Source organism: Pituophis catenifer, unplaced genomic scaffold (genome assembly GCF_029215685.1).
Source record: "Pituophis catenifer annectens isolate HBS135680 unplaced genomic scaffold, rPitCat1.0.hap2 SCAF_7, whole genome shotgun sequence".
Classification (NCBI taxonomy): Eukaryota; Metazoa; Chordata; class Lepidosauria; order Squamata; family Colubridae; genus Pituophis; species Pituophis catenifer.
The window spans coordinates 4,024,739-4,051,403 of NW_027256887.1; the positions used below are offsets into that span (position 1 = coordinate 4,024,739).

The 26,665-nt window shown below is 41.2% G+C and overlaps 1 protein-coding gene across 1 annotated transcript in view; it reads right to left on the bottom strand.

Annotated features, from left to right (window-relative positions):
• PTPN12 (protein tyrosine phosphatase non-receptor type 12) overlaps positions 1-20,814 on the bottom strand; it is a 58,768-nt gene extending 37,954 nt beyond the window's left edge. Inside the window, exon 1 of the mRNA XM_070946620.1 lies at positions 20,663-20,814. Within this exon, the coding sequence (XP_070802721.1) occupies positions 20,663-20,761 (99 nt within the window). The 5' untranslated portion in view covers positions 20,762-20,814. The remainder of the gene's footprint in view (positions 1-20,662) is intronic.
• Between the last annotated feature and the right edge of the window lie 5,851 nt (positions 20,815-26,665).

The following is a 26,665-nucleotide window of genomic DNA, read 5'->3' on the forward strand; positions in this document are numbered from 1 at the left end:
TTCCGGGAGACCAATAAAATACTGAAGATGTTGTCAGTTGCTTTAGTCCTGACCAGTGCTGAAATCCAAATTTTTTTACTACCGGTTCTGTGGGCGTGGCATGGTGGGCATGGCAGGGGAAGAATACTGCAAAATCTCCATTCCCACCCCTCTCTAGGGGAAGGATACTGCAAAATCTCCATTCCCACCCCACTCCAGGGGAAGAATACTGCAAAAACTCAAGAAAGTCCAGTTGCCTCCTGAAAAAGCACCTTTGGGACAACCATGACCTGGATGACTGAGAACCTCTACAGAAAAGAGAGAGAAAAAGGAAGGGGAAGGGGAAGGAAAGAGGAAGGGGAGGGGAAAGGGATGGGAAGGAAAAGGGATGGGAAGGGAAGGAGGGAGGGAGGGACAGAAGGGAAGGGAAGGGAAGGAAGAAGGGAAGGTAGAAAGAAAGGCAGAAGGGAAAGGGAAGGGAAGGAAAGGAAGGCAGAAGGGAAGGGAAGGGAAGGGAAAAAAGGAAAGGAAAGGAAAAGAAAGGAAAAGAAAGGAAAAGAAAGGAAAAGAAAGGAAGGGAAGAGAAAGGAAGGGAAGGGTAGTGAAGGGAAGGAAAGGAAGAAGGGAAGGTAGAAAGAAAGGCAGAAGGGAAGGGAAAGGAAAAAAAAGGAAAGGAAGGGAAGGGAAGGGAAGGGAAGGGAAGGGAAGGGAAGGGAAGGAAAGGAAAGGAAAGGAAAGGAAAGGAAAGGAAAGGAAAGGAAAGGAAAGGAAAGGAAAGGAAAGGAAAGGAAAGGAAAGGAAAGGAAAGGAAAGGAAAAACTGAAGGTGAAATACAAACTTAATGTATTGTGACTATTAAGGCCGCAATCTCAATCCACAAACAATAAATAATAAAACCCATTTTAAAAAACTCAGCTCTCTTCATGGACGAAACATGTAAAATGTGCCCTCTTCCAATTTGCCTACTGCCTAAGCCCCGAGGAACGTATTTTTTTTTTCCCACAAAAGGCCTATTTGTGACAGAGCTCAGCAGAGATTAAACAAACAGCCTCGAAAATCCCTTGTACTTGGGCCTTCAACTTCAATAACCCCATCGCTGGTTGAATACTGCCTTTTTATTATTATTATTATTATTATTATTATTATTATTATTATTATTATTATTATTATTACTACTACTATTATTATTATTATTATTATTATTATTATTATTATTATTATTATTATTATTATTATTATTATTAAAGGAATGTAATGTTGCAATGGCTTCCTATTTCGGACCGGAGGTCAAATAGATGTGTTGAAAAAAACAACACAGGCCTATTTAGTCATAAGCAGTTAACAAGATCAGCTTCTGAAAAATGGGCACTTGTCACAATTACTGCTATGGACAGAATTAAAAGTCTAATTTTGGGAAGAAGCTTCCTCTCGCCCAGATTAATTCCTTTGGATCGCTCAGAATAAAAAGAAGCCCAGGCATTTAGAGGGGCAATCGGCAGTAGACATGTTTGGACCTAACCTAGATTTGCAATCCCCGATGGGATTATGCCACCAAAACCAGGGTGGATAAAAATCAATGATTTTTTTTTAAAAAAATCAAAAAAATCAGATTTTTTTTTATTTAAATCGGATTTTTTTGATTTAAATCGATTTTTTTGATTTAAATCGGATTTATTTACTAAAAAACTTTTGGGATAAAAATCTATCGTAAAATAGTTTTCTATTTAAGATAAATAATTTAGTTTATTCAGCATGAAATGGAGCTTAGTTATGTAGCATGAGGCTGTCTATTCTGCAACACTGGGACTATCGGTGAGTCAACAGCGGGTCAAAGGAGTAGCAGAGATGACAGTTGCTCTTTAAAAATTATGATTTAAATCGAGTTGATTTAAATCAAGCCTTTCTACTAGTGATTTAAATCATGATTTAAATCGTGATTTAAATCAACTCGATTTAAATCAAATCCACCCTGCTTTAAAATACTCCGATTTTTCCTTTTCCTTTAATTACCAATGTTAATCTATTCATTTCTGCACATTCCAATATTTTCTTCATTACTTCTCCCTCTAAAGGGATTTTCTCTGCTTTCCAATTTTGCGCAAATACAATTCTCGCTGCAGTTACAATATGTATAATCAAATAAGTATTCTCTTTACTATATTTCTCTGGTAAGATACCTAATAGGAACAGTGCATTTCAAATTGTTGATGGATAGACCAGCTTCTGTAAGATTGAACTCCCAGGTTGCAAATGTGCTGCTCCGAAAATAAATAGAATATTTTCCAGTTTGCTCTTCTGTTCATGCAGGAGAATATTTATAATTCTTTAAAATACAGAATTGTATTTTTTTTTTGACGGACAACCAGAAAAGGATCCTCAATCTTCCATACAGGTAAAAAAAATTCACTTAACAAATGACTCTTGGAAATTTTGGGCTCAATTGTGGTCGTAAGAAGAGGACTACCTCTATATCTCCATCAACTAAAATATTATCACAGAGCCATTAAGAATGTCCTTTTCCACCCTCTCTTATTTGATTTGGTTCCAGAAACTTTGGTTCGCCTCGTTAAGACAAAATACTAATTCTGGCAGGGAAAAAAACCCACTGCAGCTTCAGATTTTAAGAATCTGTTCTGCGCTTTATTTCTAAAAGGATTTTAATTCTGGAATCGCCCGGAGACAGCTATAAATTTCAGATGACAACTCTTCACACACTCGCAGCAGGCACTGACTAAGGGCATACGTGGTATTCAAATTCAAATTATGTATTTACAGCCAGAGATCAGCAAGCGATAAAACCAAAAAAAAAAAGAGAGAGAGAGAGAGAGAGAGAGAGTTCAAAGACAAGGAAAGAGAAAGGAGGACTCTGTGTCTTTGATGTTAGTTGTTGCCTTGTTTTAACTGCTGCGATAATAAGCTTGGCTATTGTGTAGGCGGTTATGCGGTTTGCATCTCAGAGAATAAAGTGGGTGTAAAAATCGTCCGTACTACCGGGTGCACTTAGTTTTTTTTTTTTTAAAGGGGGGGGAGATGATGTCCTTTCAAGAGCCTTACACAAATTACAGTTTTTTTAAAAAAAAAAAAAAAAGATAGGATGAATTCTCTCAATTTCCCCCAGAGCCACAAGGATGGATGCCTGGCCAACAGTCTTCTCTCTTCTAATTTTCTTCCCACCTTCCCCTATCAAATAATCAAAATTAAAAAGCTGACTTACTGAAATTATCTATTTATTTTACCCTGTTTTCCCGAAAATAAGACCCAACCGGAAAATAAGCCCTACCATGATTTTTCAGGATGGCTCGTAATATAAGCCCTACCCCAAAAAATAAGCCCCAGTTAAGATCGTCAACCAGACGGAGGCGTTTAGTACTGTATTTCCCCCAAAATAGAGCCTTGGTGGCGCAGTTAAGTAACATCAGCTGCCTGCAATTACTGCAAGTTCGAATCTCACCAGGCTCAAGGTTGACTCAGCCTTCCATCCTTTTGAGGTAGGTAAAATGAGGACCTGGATTGTGGGGGCAATAAGCTGACTTTGTATAAAAAAGAATACCGCTTAAGGGGGCCCGAAAGCCCTACTAAGCAGGTATATACAAAAGTATGAAGGCTATTGCTTAACGCATTGTAAGCCGCCCTGAGTCTCCGGAGAAGGGAGACATATAAATCAAACCAATAAATAAATAAATGAATAAATAAATAAATAATAAAATAAGACCTAACCGGAAAATAAGCCATAATTCATCTTTTGGTGCAAAAATTAATATAAGACCCGGTCTTATTTTGGGGGGAAAACACGGTATTTATTTCACCGATTGTTACCGGGGTTTTTTATTTATCATATTTATACAGCAACCCGTGTCACAAGTATGAGAACAATTAAACAGTGGGATGACTTGCCTCCAGAAGTCATGGATGCTCCATCACTGGAGCTTTTTAAGAAGATAGGACGGCCATTAACAACAGATCCAATATGAAAATAAGGAGAAAATTTCCTGACCGTAAGAACAATTAATCGGTGGAAGGGCTTGTTTCCAGAAATTGTGGGTGCTCCAACACTGGAGTTTTTTTAAAGAAAAGATTGGACAGTCATTTGTCTGAAATGGTACAGGAGGAGATCTCCTGCTTGAGCATGGATAGGGTTGGACTAGAAGACCTCCAAGGTCCCTCCCAGCTTTGTTATTCTGTTAAGCCACAACTCTGGACAGCATACAGTCATAAAAAAAAAAACTGAATTAAAAAAATCAGCAATTAAATTACCAACCAAAATTACTAATAATAGATTATTATAGATTTGTTATGGGCAAGCCATCTTACTATTATATTATCTCTAAACTGTTGTTTGAAATATTATTGGATCCTAGAATAGATAGAATTGCTTTCTTCTAGTAAGAACATGTTAGGGGAAATTTTTGCAACCCATTATAAAGCTGCAGGTGTGAATTCATTGAAAATTCAATACCCTGATTGTGGTTTAAAACCACTTTGGAAAAAAAAAAAAAGAAGAGTCTGGCTTATTTTAAATCAGTATAAAATAACAAGTTTTCTCACTGGCTCACAAAACTTTCAGTACTGGATCAAAGTAGTGTAATTTTTCATTCAGCTTCAAGGGGGGAGGGGGGAAATGCTTTATTCAGGAAAAATCAAAAGAACATATTGGCAGAAGTCTTGCAATAATACATCCATCTAGCAGCCCCCAAACAGGACATGTTCATAGATCAGTTCCCGCTGGACCACATAATCAGCAAGGGTGGAAACTTTGCAGGGTATTCATCAATATTTATGATAAAAGCATCTACAGGATCATTTTGAAGCTAATGGGCATGGAAAGGCAGAAATAACAACTGAAGTATCAGTCTTTGTTAATTCCCCCCAAAGAATTGACGAAGGAGAAATCTGCAAGGCCCCCCTCTAAATCCATTTTCACCTAGAATTAATTCAGATTAAAAAGGAGAATTTATTAGGCCACACCCCGGGGTCTCCAAACTTGGTTACGGATAAGGTTTCCTTATGCTTTGATGGTCAGGCAGTCTATCCTACACTGTTTTCCCTAAAATAAGACCTCCCCTGATAATAAGCCCAATCGGGCTTTTGAGCGCATGCGCTAAAATAAGCCCTTCCCCGAAAATATTTAAGCACATGCGAAGGCGGTCCCCGCCATTTCCTCTGGTTAGGGTTAGGGAGACAGAGCTGGAAATCAGGTAAGACGGCAAGAGGAGCCCCATCTTGCTCCACGCGCCCCAAAATAGAGCCTTGATAGTAGTGGTCTACGCACCCTGTTATTAACACAGCTGCCTGCAATTTCTGCTGGTTCGAATCTCTCCAAGGCTCAAGGTTGACTCAGCCTTCCATCCTTTCTAAGGTAGGTGAAATGAGAACCCAGTTTGTGGGGGCAATAAGCTGACTTTGTATAAATATACAAAAGTATGAAGGCTATTGCTTAACACATTGTAAGCCGCCCTGAGTCTCCGGAGAAGGGCGGCATATAAATCAAATTAATAATAATAATAATAATAATAATAATAATAATAATAATAATAATAATAATAATAATGACATTCCCAAAAATGAGGCCAAGCACTTATTTCGGGGTTCAAAAAAATATAAGACAGGGTCTTATTTTCGGGGAAACACAATATCTTTATCAGGATTAGGTGCTGCTGAGTGCATCACAGCACTGATTGTAAAGGCGAATATAGTACAGGTAATCCTTGAATTACAACCGTTCGTTTAGTGACCTTTCAAAGTTACAGGAGTGCTGACAAAAGTGACTTCGGGCAGGTTTTCACACTTATGACCGCTGCATGGTCACGTGGTCGAAATTCAGGCATTTGGCAACTGACTCATATTTATTTATGATGGTTGAAGCGTCCTGGGATCATGTGATCACCTTTTGCGACCTTCTGATGAGCGAAGTCAACAGGGAAGCCAGACTCACATAATGACCTTGTTACTAACGTAACCACTGCAATGATTCACTTAACAAGTGTGGCAAGGAAGGTCGTAAAACCAGGCAAAATTTACTTGACAAATGTCTCGCTTAACAACAGACATTTTGGGATCAGTTGTGGTCATAAATTGGGGATTACCTGTATCCAGGACTGTAGTTTTGGGGGAAGAGAAACATTTTAATTCAAAACATCAATTTTTTCCTATATGAGAAGGATCTCTATTATTGGTATTTATTTTATCTATGTATCTATTAGATTTGGAGATGATGGATGAATGATATATTCATTCCATCAAAGAAGGGCATTTATATTAAATGAGTTCAGGTTGTCGCTCCATATACTACTCGCAAAGTCTCACAATCAGTGCCGCCACAAAATGCCAAAAATAGAACTTATCTTCTATTTTTTTGCCGCTGACAACTATGAACGTAGTTTTCCCTGTTGACAGTCACAGACGACATCTTTCCACACTTTGTACTTTTGTGTGGAAAGTAGTAAATTGACACGTCCTCTCTTCCACTTCTCAGAGATTTTCATCCACGTATCACCCGAACCGAAGTAATAATTCATCGCTGTCCCTTTTGACTGGCATTTTACCGTAATCCTTGTTTCTGTCATCATTCAATTTTGCGCATTAAGCTTCTCCTTCCTTTTCTAAAAGTAAATTCATCTGGTTGCCATGGGATGAGGAATCTTCCAAAAGTAGATGATCTATTTTGTACTAGGTCAACAGGAAAGTATGATCTGCGCACTTTCCACCGTGCTCTTAAGACCCTCCTATTCCAGCAAGCCGGCCTGGCCTAATTTTCTCCCCTTTCTTTTAAATTTTTAAACTGAAATTTTAATTTGTTTTAAATTATTGGATTTTTTAATTGTCTTGGGCTAAATTATTTAATTTGGTTTTAATTATGTTTCTAACTTTTGTATTTATGTATTTTATTTTGTGCCTGTTCACCGCCCTGAGTCCTTTGGGAGTAGGGCGGTATATAAATTTAATAAAACAAACATAAACATAAAACAAACTACGTTCAGCAAAACGGCTAAAACGATGCCTTAATTTACGGCTGAGAATATATTCTGAAATAGCGCCGCATAACAAAATCCGTTTCTTCTCTCGTTTATATGACGGGACACTCGACAAAAATGCAGAAACTTTAAACTCATCCACAATAGTATCCTTCTGCGTTTTGTAAATGATAGAAATACAGAATTAAAAACATAAGCCCATACAAGTAGTCCTCGGTTTACAACAGTTCATTTAGTGACCGTTTGAAGTTACGACGGCACTGAAGAAAGTGACTTCTCACCGTTTTTCACACTTACAGAAGTTACAGCATATCTATGGTCCACGTGATCAAAATTTGGATGCTTGGCAACCCAACTCACATCTATGACGGTGGTAGTGCCCTGGGTCACGCAATCCCCCTTTTGTGACCTTCTGATAAGCAAAGTGAGATTCATTTAATGACCATATTGCTAACTTAGTTATTGCAGCGGTTCACTGAACAACGGCAGCAAGAAAGGTCGTAGAAAGGGGCAAAACTCACTCAACTGTCTGGCTTAGCAACAGATATTTTGGGCTCTGTTGTGGTCGTAAGTCGAGGACTGCCAGGATCAGGCCAATGCAACGTTGTCAAAAAGGGAATTTTGTAAACGGGCACCAGCAAGCTCCAAAGAAACGAATCCGTTACCCCCAAAGCCTTCCCTGGTAACCTCCCCGACAGTCACACAGCAAAGTTGTCTATCCACATTTGTGATCATCACGAAGTCTCCAAGCAACTGCCCATTTCCCAAAGGTCCCAACCAGAGCTTCATCTAATCCCTTAGCAGACTTTGCCCGACGCTCAAGATGTTATGTTCAGATGCTTTGCACAACCTTCATATAAATATACACACGTCCTTCCCGGAACAAACTGGATTGCAAGTTTTCGATCATGGTGAGCCACAGTTTCTTCGACAGAGACAATGTCAGGATGGAAGGCCTGCAGTTCTTCGTCTTGATCACCAATTCACGATAAGACTGGCCATCTGGTCTAAATAAATAACTTTACTTATTGGTCTAGGACAGGGGGTGTCAAACTCAAGGGCCGGGGGCAGAATACGGCGCATGGGGTGCTTAGATCTGGCCCGAGGCCACCCTGGAAACAGCGAAGGACCGGCCCGCAGTGCCTCTGCCGGCAAAAACGGAGCTCCTCGCAGGCTCCGTTTTCAGCCGCGACGGCCTCCTGCAGCCCTCTGCCAGTTAAAAAGGAGCTCCTCGCAGGCTCCGTTTTCAGCCGCGACGGCCTCCTGCAGCCCTCTGCCAGTTAAAAAGGAGCTCCTCACAGGCTCCGTTTTCAGCCAGGATGGCCTCCTACAGCCTTCTGCCAGTGAAAAAGAAGCTGGGGGGGGCTGTACACGGCCCCCTCAAGTTCCATTTTCGCTGGCAGAGGACTGCAGGAGGCTGTCCTGGCTGAAAATGGGGCCCCTGTTTTCACTAATAGAGAGCCATGCCCACCCTGTCCCAGCCATGCCCACCCTGTCCTGGCCATGTCCCACCCCCATGGTCAAACACAACCCTGATGTGGCCCTCAATGAAATCCAGTTTAACACCCCTGGTCTAGGAAAAGGCGGTCGTCCTGCAGATTTGTGAGTGGTGTAGTTAAGGGTTTGTAAGCAAAAAAAGACGGCGAGAATTCTCACCGCGCTTTTGCTCAGATATGGCTTTACCTACAAGTCTTGTCCATCATCCTTTATGCGAAAGCAAGATATGGAACTTGAAAGATTTCAAAAGATTAAAACACAGTCTTCAAGGTAGAACCATTATTCAGTCCAAAATTTATATCACCAAGCGAGATAAATTGTTAAGTGAGTTTTTATTACTTTTGTTGCCAGCGGTCCTTAAGTGACTCTCTGCACTTGTTAAGTTAGCAATGCAGTTGTTAAGTGAATCTGGCTTCCACAAATGGCTTTGCTGGTCAGGTGGTCACAAGAAGGGATCACGTGACTCCGGGACACTGCAATGGTCATAAATATGAGTCAGTGGCCAAGCATCTGAATTATGATCATGGGGAGGCTTCAATGATTGTTAGCATGAAAAACGGACATAAGTTGCTTTTTTTTTCAGGGCCATTGTAACTTTGAAAGGTCGCTAAATGAACTGTTGTAAATTGAGGACTACCTAGTCTAGTAGCATAGAAGATAATCTTGGACAGTAAACTGCAACAGAGAAAACCTAACTCCTTGGGCCTTACTTAGGAAACCTGGAGCGAGCCTTCCTTAATTAATCTTACTGTTTGAATATTAGAAATTTAGATCGACTATGGCATTTACCCCCAAGAATAGCCAGGATGTTCAAGAATAAATCAGAAAAGTGTCGGAAGTGTCATCAGACCCCAGGATCATATTACCATATGTGGTGGACATGCGTAGAAGCAAGGAGATATTGGACTAAGATACACATGTGGTTGGAAAAAATGATAAGAGATATTGACTTTAAACCAGAGACATTTATATTAGGGATCTTACAAGAGACATTTAATAAAGAATTGCAATATTTAATTGTGAATGTTTTAACGGCAGCTAGAATTGCTAAAAATTGGAAAGGAGAGAAGATATTAACTGATGAAGAAATTATTAAGAAAATGTTGGATTGTGCTGAAATGAGTAAATTGACATTTGAAATAAGAGAACAGGAAGATAAACAATATTATATGATATGGGATTTATTTTATGAATGGATAGATAATAGGACATGGAGATGAAACATGATATATGAAATGAAATTAAGATTAAATGTGTAAAAATTTGGTTTTTTTAAGGGAAAAGAAACATGTGTCATATATTGATATTTTGAAGATTTTGGGAGCACGAAAGGATTTTAACCGACCGAAACACTCAGTAATTGTTTGAAAGGATGATGTTTTTACGTTGTTTTTGTTTGAAAATTAAAAAAAAATTCAAAAAAAAATTAGATTGACTAAAAAACACAAGCCTATGTACCGTGTTTCCCTGAAAATAAGACCCAACCGGAAAATAAGCCCTAGCATGAATTTTCAGGATGCTTGTAATATAAGCCCTACCCCCCCCAAAATAAGCCCATTAAGATTGTCAACCAAACGGATGCATTTAGTACCATATTTCTCAGAAAGTAAGACATAACCGGAAAATAAGCCCTACTGCATCTTTTGGAGCAAAAAATTAATGTAAGACCTGGTCTTATTTTTGGGGAAATGCAGTAGTAAACCCTCAATTGACCAGAACTCAATTTTGCAGTAAGATACAACAGATAAATATTTCAGGAGGACTACTTGTATACAGTCAAGGGACCCTGCATTTTAAGTTGTTGTTTCTTTTAAAACACACAGAGACAAAACGAGAAACAAATAAGCAGAATAATTTTATTAAAAACCTGGAACCACCCAGACAGCCAACGTTCCAGCAACCATGTTCTATTGTGATCGTCTTAATCATCAAGCGTTGGATATCCATGTTCACTGTGAAGGATGTTTTATGCAGGCGAGAAAAATTGAGCCATTATTGAGTACCAGAGCAGCTGAATGACCACGCATTGTCGAAAGCCAATTAAAACAAACACACTGTATGTTCTCACTGGAACAGGCTCTCGAGACATCCGGCGAACTTCAGCAAGTCAGAATGGAAGAGAACAATGGGAGGATGGCCGACATCCTTTTTACACAACCGTCTTAACAAAAAAAAACAAAAAACAAAAAACCAGGCATGTTTGAGATCATCTCAGTGTTCTCACAACAGCAAAACCAGAGCAGACCAATTTCCCGCGCGAGAAGAAGAATCCCAGAGCTGGTGAAAAAAATCAGCACCGATGCTGAATTTTTTGATACTCAAGACTGGTATTCATGGAAATGCAATAAAGGCACTGAGCTGGATTACCGATCTGAGAAACATCCTGCCCCACTCGTGGCAAAAGACATGTGTGGGTAGTCCTCAACTTACGACCGTCATTGAGCCCAACGGAAGCTATATGCTCTGTCCCATATTTGGGTGGACCTGGTTGCCCTGATAGACCGGTTTCACCGGAAAAACATTGAGCCCAGCATTTACGTTGCTAAGCGGGGTATTCATTAAGTGAGTTTTGCCCCATTTCACGACCTTTTTGGCCACGGTTGTTAAAGTCAGTCTTTGCAGTTGTTAAGTGACTAACACGGTCGTTAAGCGAGTTTGGTTTCTCCTGTTGACGTTGCTTGTCAGAAGGTCGCAAAAGGGGATCACACGACCCGGGGATGCTGCGATCGGCATAAACATGAGCCAGTTGCCAAGCATCTGGATTTTGATCATGTGACCCTGAAGGATGCTGCAACGGTTGTAAATTGAGAAATGGTTGTAAGCAGTGGTGGGATTCAAATAATTTAACAACCGGTTCTCTGCCTAATGACCAGCTGGGTAGGCGTGGCTCGGTGGTCATGTGACCGTGTGGGCATAGCCAACTCAATGTCACTCACGTCGATGGGCGCTTCGCCTTAGCTGTTACAATGTACTAAGGGTTAAGCAGAGAGGCAGTTTCTGTAAGCAGGGCAATAAAGATTAGGCTAGAAACACCAGAATTTTTCCTTCCTGCCTTCCTTACAGGATTAGCCCTGTAAAGTGGGGAAAAAACAAAATAAGATTTCTTCCAACAACCAGCTCTCCGAACTGCTTAGAAAGTTAACAACCGGTTCTCCTGAATAGGTGCGAACTGGCTGAATCCCACCACTGGTTGTAAGTTACTTTTTTCAATACCATTGTAACTTGTAACAGATACTAAATAAACGGTTGTAAGTCGAGGACTACCTATATCCCCTGCTTTGAACATACCCGGAGGCAGACTGTGGCATGCTGCAAAACCTTGCTGTCATAAATTCATGAGTATTGAACAGCGGGGACTTGAACTCATGGTCTGTTACTTTCTAGCCTGGTGCCTTAACCACTAGCCCAAGCTGCCTCTTTTATGCAATTTTTAAGAGAAAGGGTCTCAAACTTTGACAATTTGCACCACTAGGCCAAAACCTGAGCTTTGCCCACTGTCTGATAGATGTCATTGTGTTTCCCTCAAAAAATTAAAATACCCCATAGGTTTGCTGAGAACTGCAGTCTTAAGAAATCGTATCACTATGGCTCTGAATATAATTCAAATGTATATTTTATATACCGTCTGCCTTACAAAAGTTCCTTGAAGTTTGCCATAAAATTATAAAATACGATTTGTATTCCACGAAATAGAATCTGACAGAATTTGAAGCTTCTGCTAATAAAAATAATAAAAATCTGTTTGCGCTCCGAGAATGGGAGAAATAAAGGCAAGAATAAGTGCCCCCTTCGTCGTGCAGGAGAGGCCTAGAGAAAGAGCATGTGACACAGGAGGCCTGTCGACAAAACAGAAAGAAAAAAGAGAACGAAAAAAAAAATATCCAGCTCAAGATGTCAGTCTCAGCACATGTAGCAGTGACTCTGACGATCTTCACGATCCATCAAGTCTGTTATGGGAATGCCCAGGAGCCTGGACTAACAGTGTCTCAGCTACAACAGGGAACCAGATAGATGGATTGATAGGGAGGGAAGGAGGGAGAGATGGAGGGAGGGAGGTAAAGACGAGGAGAGGGGGGGAGAGAGAGAGAGAGGATAGGTGGGTGGGTGGGTGGAAATAGACAGACAGAGATAGATAGATATTAGATATAGAAAGATAGATATTAGATATAGATAGATAGATAGATAGATAGACAGACAGACAGACAGACAGACAGACAGACAGACAGACAGACAGACAGACAGACGATAGACATGGATGGATAGATGGAGATGATAGATAGATAGATAGATAGATAGATAGATAGATAGATAGACAGACAGACAGATAGATAGATAGACAGACAGATGATAGACAGAGACATGGATGGATGGATGGATGGATGGATGGATGGATGGATGGATGGAGATGATAGATAGATAGACAGACAGACAGACAGACAGACAGACAGACAGACAGAGACATGGATGGATGGATGGATGGATGGATGGATGGATGGATGGATGGATGGAGATAGAGATAGGTAGGTAGGTAGGTAGATAATTAGATAGACAGACATGATAGACAGAGACATGGATGGATGGATGGAAATATAGATAATTATATAGACAGATAGATGATAGACATAGATTAGACAGACAGACATAGACATGGATGGATGGAGATAGACAGACAGACAGACATATAGTCTGACTGCCTCAAAATCTTACGCAGAAAGTTCTCAACTTCCGACCACAATGGACCCCAAAATTTATGTTGCTAAACGAGACATTTTAAAGTGAGTTTTGCCCCCTTTTTATGACTTTTCTTGCCACGCTTGTTAAGTGAATCGCTGCAGTTGTAGAGTTAGTGACACAGTTGTTCAGTGAATCTGCTTTCCCCATTGTCTCTGCTTGGGGACACATTGCACCCGTCGTAAATATGAGTCAGTTGCCAAGCGTTTTAAATTTTGATCACGTAACCGTGGGGATGCTGCAACCGTTATTTATTTATTTTATTTATGTAATTTATATGCCGCCCTTCTCCCGTAGGACTCTGGGTGGCTTACAAAAATGACAGAGAATTACATAAACAGTTAAAATCAATTTAAAATTAATTAAAATCAAATTAAAATTATGAAATATTTAGAATCCCCTATCATTAAGTGTGCAAAATGGTATAAAAAGTCACTTTTTTTTTTCCACTGCCGTGGTAGCTTTGAAGAGCCCACTAAAGGAACTGTTGTGTGGCAAGGACCACCTATAAATCTATTACAACTCTTAATCATCAATATCCTGATGATTAAAGCTGTGGTCAGAATGCAGTCCTGCAGGCTACTTCCTCTGACTGCCAATTGCCAGCAAATTTGGTAGTCCGAATCTCTCCAAGCTCAAGGCTGACTCAGCCTTCCGTCCTTCTGAGGTCTGTAAAATGAGGACCCAGATTTGGGGGGGGGGCATAGGCGGACTCTGTAAACCGCTCAGAGAGGGCTGTGAAGCGATATATAAGTCTAAGTGCTATTGCTATCCTGCTCTTCTACTAAATTAGCTCAGAGCAGCCTACTGCACGGATAAACGTCACCCTAAAACTAAGTATTATATAGATTTCAACAGAAATTGACTTCTAAGTTCTAAATCAAGTGGTCTTCCGAGTGCGCTTCAAGGTTTTGGTTATCATCTTTAGAGCGCTCCATGGCTTAGGACCTGGTTATTTACGGGACCGCCTGCTACCACCAATAGCCTCCCACCGACCAGTACGCTCCCATAGAGAGGGGCTCCTCCGGGTGCCGTCGGCCAAACAATGTCGACTAGCAGCCCCCAGGGGGAGAGCCTTCTCTGTGGGGGCACCTACTATCTGGAACGAGCTCCCCCCGGAGATACGGAGGATCCCGGATCTGCGTACCTTCCGTCGCGCGCTTAAGACTTGATTTCATCAAGCCGGCCTGACCTAAGTCTTTCCCCTTTTTAAATGGAAATTTTAAATCTGGTTTTAAATTATTGGGGTTTTAAATTTGTTCAGCCAAATTATTTAATTCGTTTTAATCTATTTTAAATTTTGTATTTATATGTTTTATTTCTATGGCTGTTCACCGCCCTGAGTCCTTCGGGAATAGGGCGGTATACAAATTCAATAAAAAAAATAAAAATAAATAAAATAAATAAAATAAATAGGAACTTTGACTAGGAAGTATGAAGAGGCACAAAGGAGGAGGCCTACCGGTAGTAAAAAAACACGACCAAAGAGATAGAGCCGTGGTGCTACGAAACCCAGAGCACTGAGGCCTGACTTTTTTAAAATGCAGCTTCACAAAGGGAGTAAAGTCTGGCTGAGACAGAACATCTGCAATTAAGACTTTTTTCAAAGCCTTCCGAGAAAATTACGGGAGATCACACCGAACTAAAATGTTATTTGTCTAGCTCAGCGTGGGTGCAGGCAGGATGATGACAAGTTCACGAGTCAAGTGTGTTGTGCAAAAAAAAATTGGAAAACTACATCGCTGTGGACGTCATCCGTGTAAAACGCCTTCCCTTACACAAAGCAGGTAGTCACAACAGTAATCCGTTTGATCACAAAATCTATTGCATCAAAGCCTGGGAAATCAAGCTTTTACCGTTCTTAAGTTACTGTTTATTAACTGGGCCATCAGGCATCACCCATTCCCTTCTTACTGTAAACCACTTAAATGCAAATGTTTTATTTTATTAGATTTATTTTTTTGAAAAAAGTTTTTTTTTTAAAAAAAACACAAACATAAAACGCATCTTTTCCAAAACGAAGCATTGATCCGGTCATAGATTAGTACAAATCACTAACAAATCTTAACTTCCAATTAACACAATTTAATATTTTACTCAAGTTATTTCCCTAAATTCCATCAACTTAACTATGCCATTATCCCAAAAACCTGTTACTTAAATCTTAGATCCTAACCAAATATCATTCCATTTTTCTCTTCCTTTTTGCTTAGATGGATATATTTTAACAACGTAAGTCATTACAGTTATTGTAAACATTTAAAAAATATTTTAACTAAGTTGGATTGATTATATTCAAAATAAGTATCGGACAAGAAAATATCAAATAGCTTATGAATGAATGTTATACTTTAGAAGTATTATGTTATCTATAGTGGAGTTAAGCTTTCAGGGGGGGATTCGGTAGTTTAAGAATAGTTAGGTTAATTTAGCTTATGATTGTTAATTGAAATACCCTGTATTTTGCTCTGGGAAGTCTGGGGGGGAGGGTGGGACGGGAAGGGGGGAAGGGGTGCGGGGATGGTGGGGAGGGAAAAAGGGTGGGGGGAATATTGGGGGGGGAATTTTCTTTGTAAAACTTTTTAATAAAAAAAAATATTTTAACAGTTACTATTTTATTAATATTGTAAATATTAATATTACTATTTTATTAGATTTTTATCCCGCATTTATTATCTTGTAGGAGATGGATATACCAGTACTCTTTCCTCCTCCTTTTTTTTTTTTTTTCCCCCACCACAACCTTGTGAGGTGCGTTGGGCCGAGAGAAAGCGACTGGCTCAAGGTGAGCCAGCTGGCTTCCAGGGCTAACCAAAGCAGGACTAGAATTCACAAGCTCCTAGTGACTGGCCCAAAGTCACCCCGACGAATATCACGCCTAAGACGGGACTACAACCCACCATCTCCCATTTTCGAACCTGGTACCTACACCAAACTGATTCTCAAATATGATAACATTAAATAAACTAAACTATAACAACAAACGTTACTGGACATTAAGGCCACCAAGAACAAAAACATAAGCCAAACATAGAGGCCAAGGGGAAAGTCTTAATGTAAACTAGGTGTTCGGAAAAAGCCAACTTTTAATGCCTCGACTAAAAATAGAGGTAGTCCTCGACTTACGACCACAATGGAGCCCAGAGTTATGTGGCTAAGCGAGACGTACGTTAAGTGAGTCTTGCCCCATTTTACGACTTTTCTTGCCACATTCACAGTTAAGGGGAATCACTGCAGTGGTTGAATTAGTAACACGGTTGTTAAGTGAATCTGGCCTCCCCCGCTGACTTGTGCCAGAACGACGGGGGGGAAAAAATGATCACATGACCCCCGGGACCTTGCAAACCGTCATAAACGTGTTGTGAGGAATCCGAATTTTTGATTGCGTGAAACATGGGCATGCTGCAGCAACGGTCGTAAGTGTGAAAAACGCTCGTAAGTCACTGTTTTCAGTGCTGTTGTAACGTCTAAGGGTCACTAAATAAACTGTTGTAAATTGAGGACTACCTAGTGCTAGTAGCATCAAAGCTAATCTTGGACAGTAAACTGCAACAGAGAAAATCTAACTCCTTGGGCCTCACCTAAGGTAGGAAACCTGGAGCAAACCTTACTTTTGAATATTAGAAATTCAGATTGACTAAAAATCCAAGCCCACGCAGAACAGACCTCAATTTTGCAGCAAATAGATAAACCTTTCATTCAAAACTTGATCTGTATTTCATGGATGAATAGTCATTAAATCAAAGACCTGTCCATTAAAAAGAGGGTTTATTGCAAATGGTGCCATTAATGTCAATTACATAATTGTGTAATTGATGCAAACTGATGTAAGAGAAATAAATTTGGGTTTAATGGACAAGCCTTCCAAAGGGTCCATTAAATTGAGATTTTTGCTGCATAAGCTTAATACAGCTGGAAACCAATTGGTTGAAAATGTAGTCAGTACAGACAGACACTCCCTCCCCTCCTTTCATGTATAAACGGGTAGCGTGTTTTATTTTATTAGAAGATGCATTATAAAGGCATTTTATTTGTAGCAGGTCTCTTAAAAGAAAATTTTCATTACAGTAAAATGTGTAATATTCACTGCATATTTCAAATGCTGACATCTGGACTGCAGTAACTCACAGGACAAAGCAAATTTCAGGTGCTAAGTCTACACAAAATTCCCTTTTAAAAAATATTTTTACTCTTCAGAATCTAAATTCATATATATTAAAAAAAAAAAAAAACTTCCCATCAAAATTATTTTCTAGCATACTATGCTGCTCTGGTAACCGACAAGGTTAAGATCTCAATACTCTGTATTTCAAGGACAATTAGGATCAAATTTTGCTACGATTTCTGTAAAATTTGCTGCAGTAGTTTCCACGTTCATTTACTTACCCAGTTTCCCCCAAAATAAGACATTTCCCTGATAATAAGCCCAATCGGGCTTTTGAGCGCATGGCAATAAGGCCAAGCGCTTATTTCAGGGTTCAAAAAAAAAATATAAGGCAAGGTCTTATTTTCGGGGAAACACGGTAGCTTTCGACAGTAAGCAGCGTACAAGTGGTCCTCAACTTACGACGGTTCGTTTAGTGACCGTTCAAAGTTACAAGGCACCGGAAAAAAAGTGACTTCAAATCGTTTTTCACTTTGGAGCATCCCCATGGTCACAACTGAGATGCGTGGCAAACGGACTCGTGTTTACGACCTTCGCCGTTGAAGCCGGATTTCACTTAACAACCGTGGCAAGAGAGGTGGTAAAATGGGAGCAAAACTCACTCAACGTCTCCCTTAGCAACGAAAACCTTGGGCTCAATGATGGCCGTAGGTTGAGAACTACCTGCAAGTGTATACATGGGGCAAAACCCACACTTCACTAGCACCGATGGCGTTACCTACTTGGGTGATAAGATGTCTGCGAGAGAAGAGCCAAGCTTAGAGAGCACTAAGAGTCCCAGAGCTACAAATATTTCAGTCCAGAGAATACAAACTATTTCAGTCTAGACCAGGGGTGTCAAATTCGCATCATGTTGTCGTCATGTGACATATTACTTTTCTCCCCCTTCGCTAAACTGGGGATGGGCGGGGCCAACGCGTGACGCATTTGACCCCACGGGCCGTGAGTTTTGACATCCCTGGTCTAGACAGTCACTTATCTGAAATAGTACAGGTCCTCCTGCTTAAGCAGGGGGCTGGACTAGAAGACCTCCAAGGTCCCATCCAGCTCTCAAATTCATCCTTTTCTCACTATAAATATTCTCTCCTATTTGGAAGACGAGGATTTGCACGTTCGTTTCACAACAGCATGCAAAGCGGCCAGAGCTCTGACGAAACACGTTAAGGATCACATTCTTAACCTTTAATGCAACGTATATTCCAAATTTATGAAACAGTCTTGACAGCAACGGTGGAGAACGTTGCACCGAGGTAACCTCGAAGTATGTGAAAAAAAAACCTAGATTTGCATCAGTTTTCTAGATCTTTTGTGTGTGTGTGTGTGTGTTAAATTTGCCCTGAGGAACAATGGGATCTTTTCAGCCAAGAGAGTCCCGTCTTTCTAAGCTGTTCCTAAATCAGGAGGAAGAAACGAATTCCTAAATCCACTTCCTCTTCCCCGGGGCCTCAAACCTGACCCAACTTTCAACAGCTCCTGGATCTTTCACAATATCCCACAGCCACTTCCCACCCACCCACCCACCACATCAGGCAGCTCAGTTTGACATTGGCTTCGAAATTTCTGTCTTCCCAACCAAAAAAAGCGCGCGCAGGAAGGAAACGGAAGGAACATTGCTCTCTGCACATGTTCTTTTTCTGCTCAGACTTCCATAGGATGCCCTGATGACTGATCCAGTTAAAAGGAACTGCACCGCGATCCAAACGGATGTCGCCCCATCCGGTCCCATATATCCAAGGGGAGGGATGGGGGATGTTGTAAAAATACATCCGATGAAGATGGGTTGCTGGAACCAATGGTTTGGCTAAATTCAAGGAAGCACACGGGGTCATTTTAAGGCTACCAGCTAAACAGGGCTGCCAACTCTCCACAAAAGATCAAAATACGGGCCCCGGAGAGGGCAAAGAGAGAGAGAGACAGGAAAGGCCACGATGCCCATTAAAGCAAAGGGGAGAAGGTGGTGGGCAGGAGCTGGAAAGAGTCACACACAGAGAGAGACACACACAAGAGGCCGGTGTGGAGAAAGAGGGAAAGGGAAGAATTACATCACCCGGTCCAGAGGAAAGATTTCAAAAAAAAGAAGAAGAAGAAGAAGAAAAGGCTCTGCTGTGAATTTGCTCACCTTGATGAAGAGACTGCAATTCCCCAGGAAGAGAGGAGGGGGGGGAGAGGAGGGAGGGAGAGGGAAAAGAAAAGGAGAGGGGAGGGGAGAAAGGAAGGGGAAGGAAAAGAAAGGGGATACTGATAAAGGAGGGAGGGAGGGAAGAAGAAAGAAAGGGGGGAGGGAAGGAAGGAGGGAGGGAGGGAGAAAAAAGGGGAGGGAAGGAGGTAGGGAGGAAAAAAAGGAGGAGGGAGGGAAGTAAAGGAAGGACTAGGAAAAGACGGGAAGGAAAGAAAAGACAAGGGAGGGAAGGAAGGAAAGAAGAAAAGACAGGAAGGAAGAAAAGACAATGGAGGGAGGGAAGGAAGGAAGGAAAGAATGAAAGACAGGAAGGAAGGAAGAAAACAAAAGGGAAGGAAGGAAGAAAAGACAAGGGAGGGAAGGAAGGAAGGACAGAAAGAGGGAAGGAAGGAAGTACGGAAAGAAGGAAAGAAGAAAAGACAGGAAGAAAAGACAAGGGAGGGAGGGAAGGAAGGAAGGAAAGAATGAAAGACAGGAAGGAAGGAAGGAAGAAAAGGGAAGGAAGGAAGAAAAGACAAAGGAGGGAAGGAAGGAAGGACAGAAGGAGGGAAGGAAGGAAGTACGGAAAGAAGAAAAGACAGGAAGAAAAGACAAGGGAGGGAGGGAAGGAAGGAAAGAAAGAAAGACAAGGGAAGGAAGGAAGGAAGGACAAGGAAAAGAAAGGAAGGGGGAGGGAAGAGAGAAAGGAAGGAGGGAAGGAGGAAGAAAAAAGAAAAAGGAAGGAAGGAAAGAACGAATCAAAAAAGAAAAGGGAGGGAGGGAAGTAAAAGGAGGACTAGGAAGAAAAGACAAGGGAAGGAAGGAAGGAAGGAAGAAAAGAAAAGGAAGAAAAAAAAGGGGAGAGGAAAAGGGGCTCTTCCAGGCAGGGCCACACAAAAGGCGGCATCCCACCTCCTCCCTGCCAGCCTCCGCATCCATTATTCCCCCTCCAAGGCCCTTCAACCCCCCCCCACTCCCTCCCTCCCTCCCTCCCAGGGATATTGTGGGGGGGGCGAGCATCCCTGAGCAGGAGCCCCCCCTCCTCCTCCTCCTCCTGCCCCCCCTCCAGAGAGGGAGCCCCGCCCTTCCCCCCCGCCCCGCCCCCCCAGAGCGCCCCCAGAGAGAGAGAGAGGAGAGAGAGAGAGCGGCCGGCCGGCGTACCATGAAGTCGGCGGCGAAGTTGTCCTCCCCGTGTCGCTCGGCGTCCTTCATGGCCCTCACGCGCTGGATGAAGCGCCTCAGGATCTCCTCCTGCTCCATCCTCCGACGCCCCGGCGACCCAGCCTGAGGAGCCGCCCCGCCGCCGCCGCCCGGCTTCCCTGCCGCTCCCGCCGCCGCCCCGACTTCCGGCCCCTCCTCAGCGAGCCCCCGAAGAGGGCCCCCCGACTTCCTCCCCGCCGCCCGGCCCCTCCCTCCCGCCCTCTCGCTCGTTCTCCGCCAACGCCGAAGAGACCAAACGGCGCGATCCTCCTTTCCTTTCCTCCCTCCCTCCTCCCTCCCCGCTTGCCCAGGCGCAGGCGCAGTCCCTCCACTCTCCGCCGGGCCCCGCCCCCTCGGCGGGTAAGGGCTCCGCCGTTGGCTGAGCGGCGGACCAGAGCCCCTTCGGATTGGCTCGGCCGCTTAAAAGTCCCGCCTTCTTCTCCGTGCCGCGGGAGAGCTTCCTTTTCTTCCCCACCTCACCACACACACCCCTAAATTATTCCCAAGGAATGGGCTCATCCTATGGTTTCGGATCCAGGGCTCTGGGCTGTACCATTGAGGTTTAGGGGGGGATGCGGGTTAGAGAACCTTGGAAACACAGGGAGGCTGGCCGGGCTTCAGATGAGGATGAACAATACAGAGTTGGGAGGGACCTTGGGAGGTCATCTAGTCCAACCCCGCCCAAACAGGAGACCCCCCCCACACACACCGTTTCTGACAAGGGCTGAGCTCACCTCGGGGTCTATTTTGCCCTCTTGCGTGTGCAGCCCAGTCCTGAAGGTGTTCTGCCAACCCGGGTCAAGGGTATTGTGTGAACGCGTTTCTCAGTAAGCCAGGCAGATAGGCGGGCTAGGCTTTTAACGCAATGTACACAGGACGAGATCTTGGCTTCTTTATTATGCACGTACTGGGTTCACCTCCCAACTTTTTGCACAGATCTAAAAAGGTGGGGATATGCGGGCGGTCCTCGACTTACGACAGTTCGTTTAGTGACGCTTCAAATTTCATCGCAGCATTGAAAAAGAAAGGATTTATTGCCGTTTTTTTTTCACCCTTACAACCGTTGCAACGCCCCCCCCCCCATGGCCACACGATCAAAATTCAGAACCCCCCCCCCGGCCGAGTGATTCGTATTTACGACGGTTGCGGTGTCCCCGGGGTTGATGCGGTCGTCTTTAATGCAACCTTCTCAGAAGCAAAAGTCAAAGGGGGAAGCTGGATTCAACTAAACAACCATGTTTTAAGAAGTGCGGCGAATCGCTCTTTTAACGACGGGGGCAAGGAAGGGTCGTAAAAGGGATGCAAATGTCTCACTTCGCAAATGTCTCACTTCACCGCGGAAATTTTGGGCTCTGTTGTTGGGCTCCAATTACGCAACGTCATAAGTGCTAGAAGAGAGTGAGGTTTGCTCTTCGTGTGTATATATATATATATATATATATATATATATATATATATATATGTAGGTGTTTGGTTATTCGGGTTTTCTCCCGTGTAAAATTGAAAGTGTCTTGGCGACGTTTCGACGAAGTCTCATTCGTCATCTTCAGGCACAGAATCAGAACACACCTCCACCCAATCAGAACCCAGCCAAACTCCCACCCAATCAGTTCACACCCCCACTGGCAGTTAAAAGGAAGAAACAGCTGCGATCACACATTGCTCCTAGAAGCACGAAGCCGAGAACACCAGCCTGAAGATGACGAATGAGACTTCGTCGAAACGTCGCCAAGACACTTCCAATTTTACGTGGGAGAAGACCCGAATAACCAAAGACCTACATATATATATATATATATATATATATATATATATATATATATATATATATATCGCTTTGCTCGCACAAGCACGAAGCTGAAGATACCAGCCTGAAAATGACGAGTGGGACCTCATTGAAACGTCGCCAAGATACTCTCAATCTTACATGGGAAAAGACCCGAATACACCAAAACTTGCATACCTCCCCTTCCTCTTCCTCTTCTCCTCCTCTCTGCAAATCTCCCTCCCTTCTCCCACGGATGATGTTACCTAGTTGGATAATGAAACTTCTGCAAGAAAACCATCAAGCTCACAGACCACCAAGGATTCCTTAACCATGGTTTGATAGATTACAAATTGGGTAGGTTCACAGCAACAAACGAGCACATATGTCAAGATATTCAAGCCACAACAATTGGGTTTCTATTGCATCAGATAATAACTAAACCATTTTTAAATTCAGTGTTATTTAGGGCCAAATATGAATCCAGCTGACAATTATCCAGATGTGGGGTTCTTTTGTCTTCTGAAAGGGCAACAGTTGACAATTTCTGTTGGAGACCCGGAAGGAAGTTTAGGCTGACTTCCCAAGAAGCCGAGTGACGTGATTTTTTTTTTTCATGATGCAGATGCGAAATTATTTAAAGCAAACAGGAAATGGATTCAGGATGTAAGGTGGACAGCTTTGCTGTCCAGAGATTACAATTAAAAATAAATCTGGGGCCTTAATTTACTACTGTATATATGGAGAATAACAAGATGTCCTTCCTTTTTGCTCTTAAATCTAATCATTCAGAAGAGGTTTATCGCTTGAGGTACATTGATTTCGCTTTGAACAGGGTTATAAAATTAAATTTTAGGCTGCTGTTGCTGGATTGGATTTATATCCGCGTGCAGACCAATAGAATATGATGGAAATTCAGTATATTGGCATATGCTAAATTATTAGAGCCAGTTTGGTCTTAAAAAAAGTTTTTGTTTTATAAACAGGATTAGGTTGGAGAAAAAGAAATTTACTGTATTGAAACAGCTCAAAAAAATGGTGCTTCTGATGCATTCGCCTTTAATTTCTAGCATTCCCAATCGAAGTGGGAATTACAATTTTTTTTTAAAAAAAGAATGCATTTCTCGATAAAGGTTGTTCCATATTCACTCATCTTAACTACTGAAGTATTTGTGCTTTTAGGGATTACACTTCGAAGGCTATTTTGCCTGTTGTTAGTTTTCTATTTCTGTCTATCTCCTGAGCATATGTAAACCATTAATCATTGCAAATTACGTAGGCCACCCTTGGTTACTAATAGTCTCATGTATATTTCCAGTCCAAGGCAATGTATTCTACTAATTTCTGGGTTGGAATTGAAAAAAAAAACAAATAATCCTTTATCGAATTCAAAGCTTGGAAAAGTTTTCTGTAAACAACCATTTGAAGTACGGTATATTTCATTTATTGTCTCCAAAATCAAAGCACCGTCCACAGTTCCTACCTACTCCCGATTTCTCCAGCTGCACCGGAAAATAAGAATAAGAAAATAAGGATAAAAATGGGCGTTTTAAGATCTTTATCGACTGGGTGTTGAATGTATAAGATAACAGGGCTTGTGCTGCAGGTAATCCTCGATTTACGACCACAATTCACCCCGTTGCTAAGCGAGACGGTTGTTAAGTGGTAAAGCTTTCCCAACTAAGTATTAACTAACAGGGTGATCATTTTTGTATATCTCGTTTTTTCTATGGTGATAATTTTTGTATATCTCATTTTTTCTATGGTGATAATTTTTGTGTATCTCATTTTTTCTATGGTGATATCTGTATATCTCATTTTTCGTACATGTTTCACTTTTCTTCTTTATACTGTAACTGCTATTCTAATCCCCCCCAAAATATGACATCCCCTGATAATAAGCCCAATCGGGCTTTTAAGCGCATGGCAATAAGGCCAAGCACTTATTTCAGGGTTCAAAAAATTATAAGACAGGGTCTTATTTTCATGGAAACACAGGTACAAATCCTTCATTAAAGTTATTGCATTACATTCTTGATTAAATTATCTTTCCATTGATATATAATTTTATGCTACTACTCCAAAAAAAAAAAAAGTGATGTTATTAACTAGTTTTAGAAAATGCACTTTTCCCAAAAGGTTTCCACATTTTTGGCCACTACTGTATTTATATAGTCTATTTATGCTACAGATATATCTCTCGTTTGCAGAAATTGCAAAGTTAAATCACAAGTCCCCTGAAACCTCCTTTTTCTTAGACTTTGCGGCCTTCCCAACTCGCTGACGGAGGTGTCCTTTTTCTTAACTTTTATTTCCACTGTGGTTGGCTTGCGTGGGCGTGGAAGGCATTCAGCTATCTTTAAGGGTTGATTACAGTGTTCAAAATGAGCCCCAGAGAATCTTCCCTCCCAGCAGCTCCAACCATTTCTTCATGGCAGGGCTTGGATTTTAAATATATCTTTAGCATCTGGTACAATTCTAAACGCTGTAAAAAAAAAAAAAACAACTAACAAGATTGCTAACAGCCTTGTCCTTGTGCTAGTGTTATCACTGCACGCAAGACAAATCTAGAAAGAGGAGCTGTCATCATAGCGTATTCGGGTCTTTTCCCGTGTAAGATTGAGAGTATCTTGGCAACGTTTCGACGAGGTCCCACTCGTCGAAACGTCGCCTCGACCTCATCAAAACGCCGCCAAGATACTCTCAATCTTACACGGGAAAAGACTCGAATATGCCAAGACTTGCATACCTGTGGTCTTTGGTTATTCGGGTTTTCTCCCGCGTAAAATTGGAAGTGTCATTCGTCATCTTCAGGCTGGTGTTTTCGGCTTCATGCTTCTAGGAGCAAAGAATAACCAGAGACCAACATACAAACACCCGCGAAAACCTCAGAAAACAAATATATATATATATATTTGTTTTCTGAGATTTTCGCCGGTGTTTGTATGTAGGTCTTTGGTTATTCAGGTTTTGCTCCTAGAAATTTTGCTCCTTTGTGCTTTGCTCCTTGAAGCACGAAGCCGAAAACACGAATAACCAAAGATATATAATATATATATATATATATATATATATATATATATATATATATATATATATATATATATATATGTGTGTATAGTTAATATTTCAGGTTTCTTCCCGTGTAATTGTGGATATATCCCTAAAAGGATATATATATATCCTTTATCCACAATTACACGGGAAGAAACCCGAAATATTAACTATACACACATACATACCCGTGAAAACTTACATAAACAAATATATATATATATATATATATATATATATATATATATATATATATATATATATATATATATATATTGAAATAAAGCTGGCCATGGACTTCGCAGCATCTCTTCCCACTGAATTATAGTTTTTAGAAGTGATTTTGAATCCGAAAAAGAAATTTGATGAAGGTATGACGAAAAAAAGGCACCTGATGCAGGAACTGGGTTGAAAATAGAAAGGAAGGCAACAGTTTTTTAAAAAAATAATTAGAATCCTATCACCTTTCGGGCTGAATGGAAATTATAAATCCAGGAAGATGCTTCCAGACAAGATTTTTATATGTAATTTATTCTGTTAACGTTCATTGCTTGATGTCACATCCTTCATAATGGAAATCACTCGGTTTTTCTTCCATCTTTTTTCTTTCCACAGGGAAAAAAAAACATCTGCTGAGGAAGAAAATGTTAGAAGAGACCACATAACGTCTTTGAATGCCAAAACAAGCACTCTCTATTTTCAATAGCATCTGTTGTTTTTTTTTAAAAAAAATCAACATTGAGGATATACTATTTTTTCTTGTGAGGGAGTTTTAATTTCTGAGCCACGGAACCGGGACTAATTCAGAATACACCTGTGCTGAATGCAAATAAATATTTTTAGGTACAAGAAATGGGTTATACAATCTATCTTTTTCATTAAAAATAACAGATATAAAACCAGCATTAAGCTTGAGTTATTGGGATTGGTGGTTTAAAAAGGAGACGACTGAGGTTCAGAACCAAATTAAATTGCATGTTACCTTGATTGTTTTCACTTACAAAAAAAAAAGTTTATAAATTAAGAATAAGTACCTTGTTTTGGACCTAATTGTTTTTAGACAACACGCACGAAAATACAGGTAGGTCTCCATTTACAATCATTTGCTTAGCATTACAACGGCACTGAAAAACGTCACCTAACGA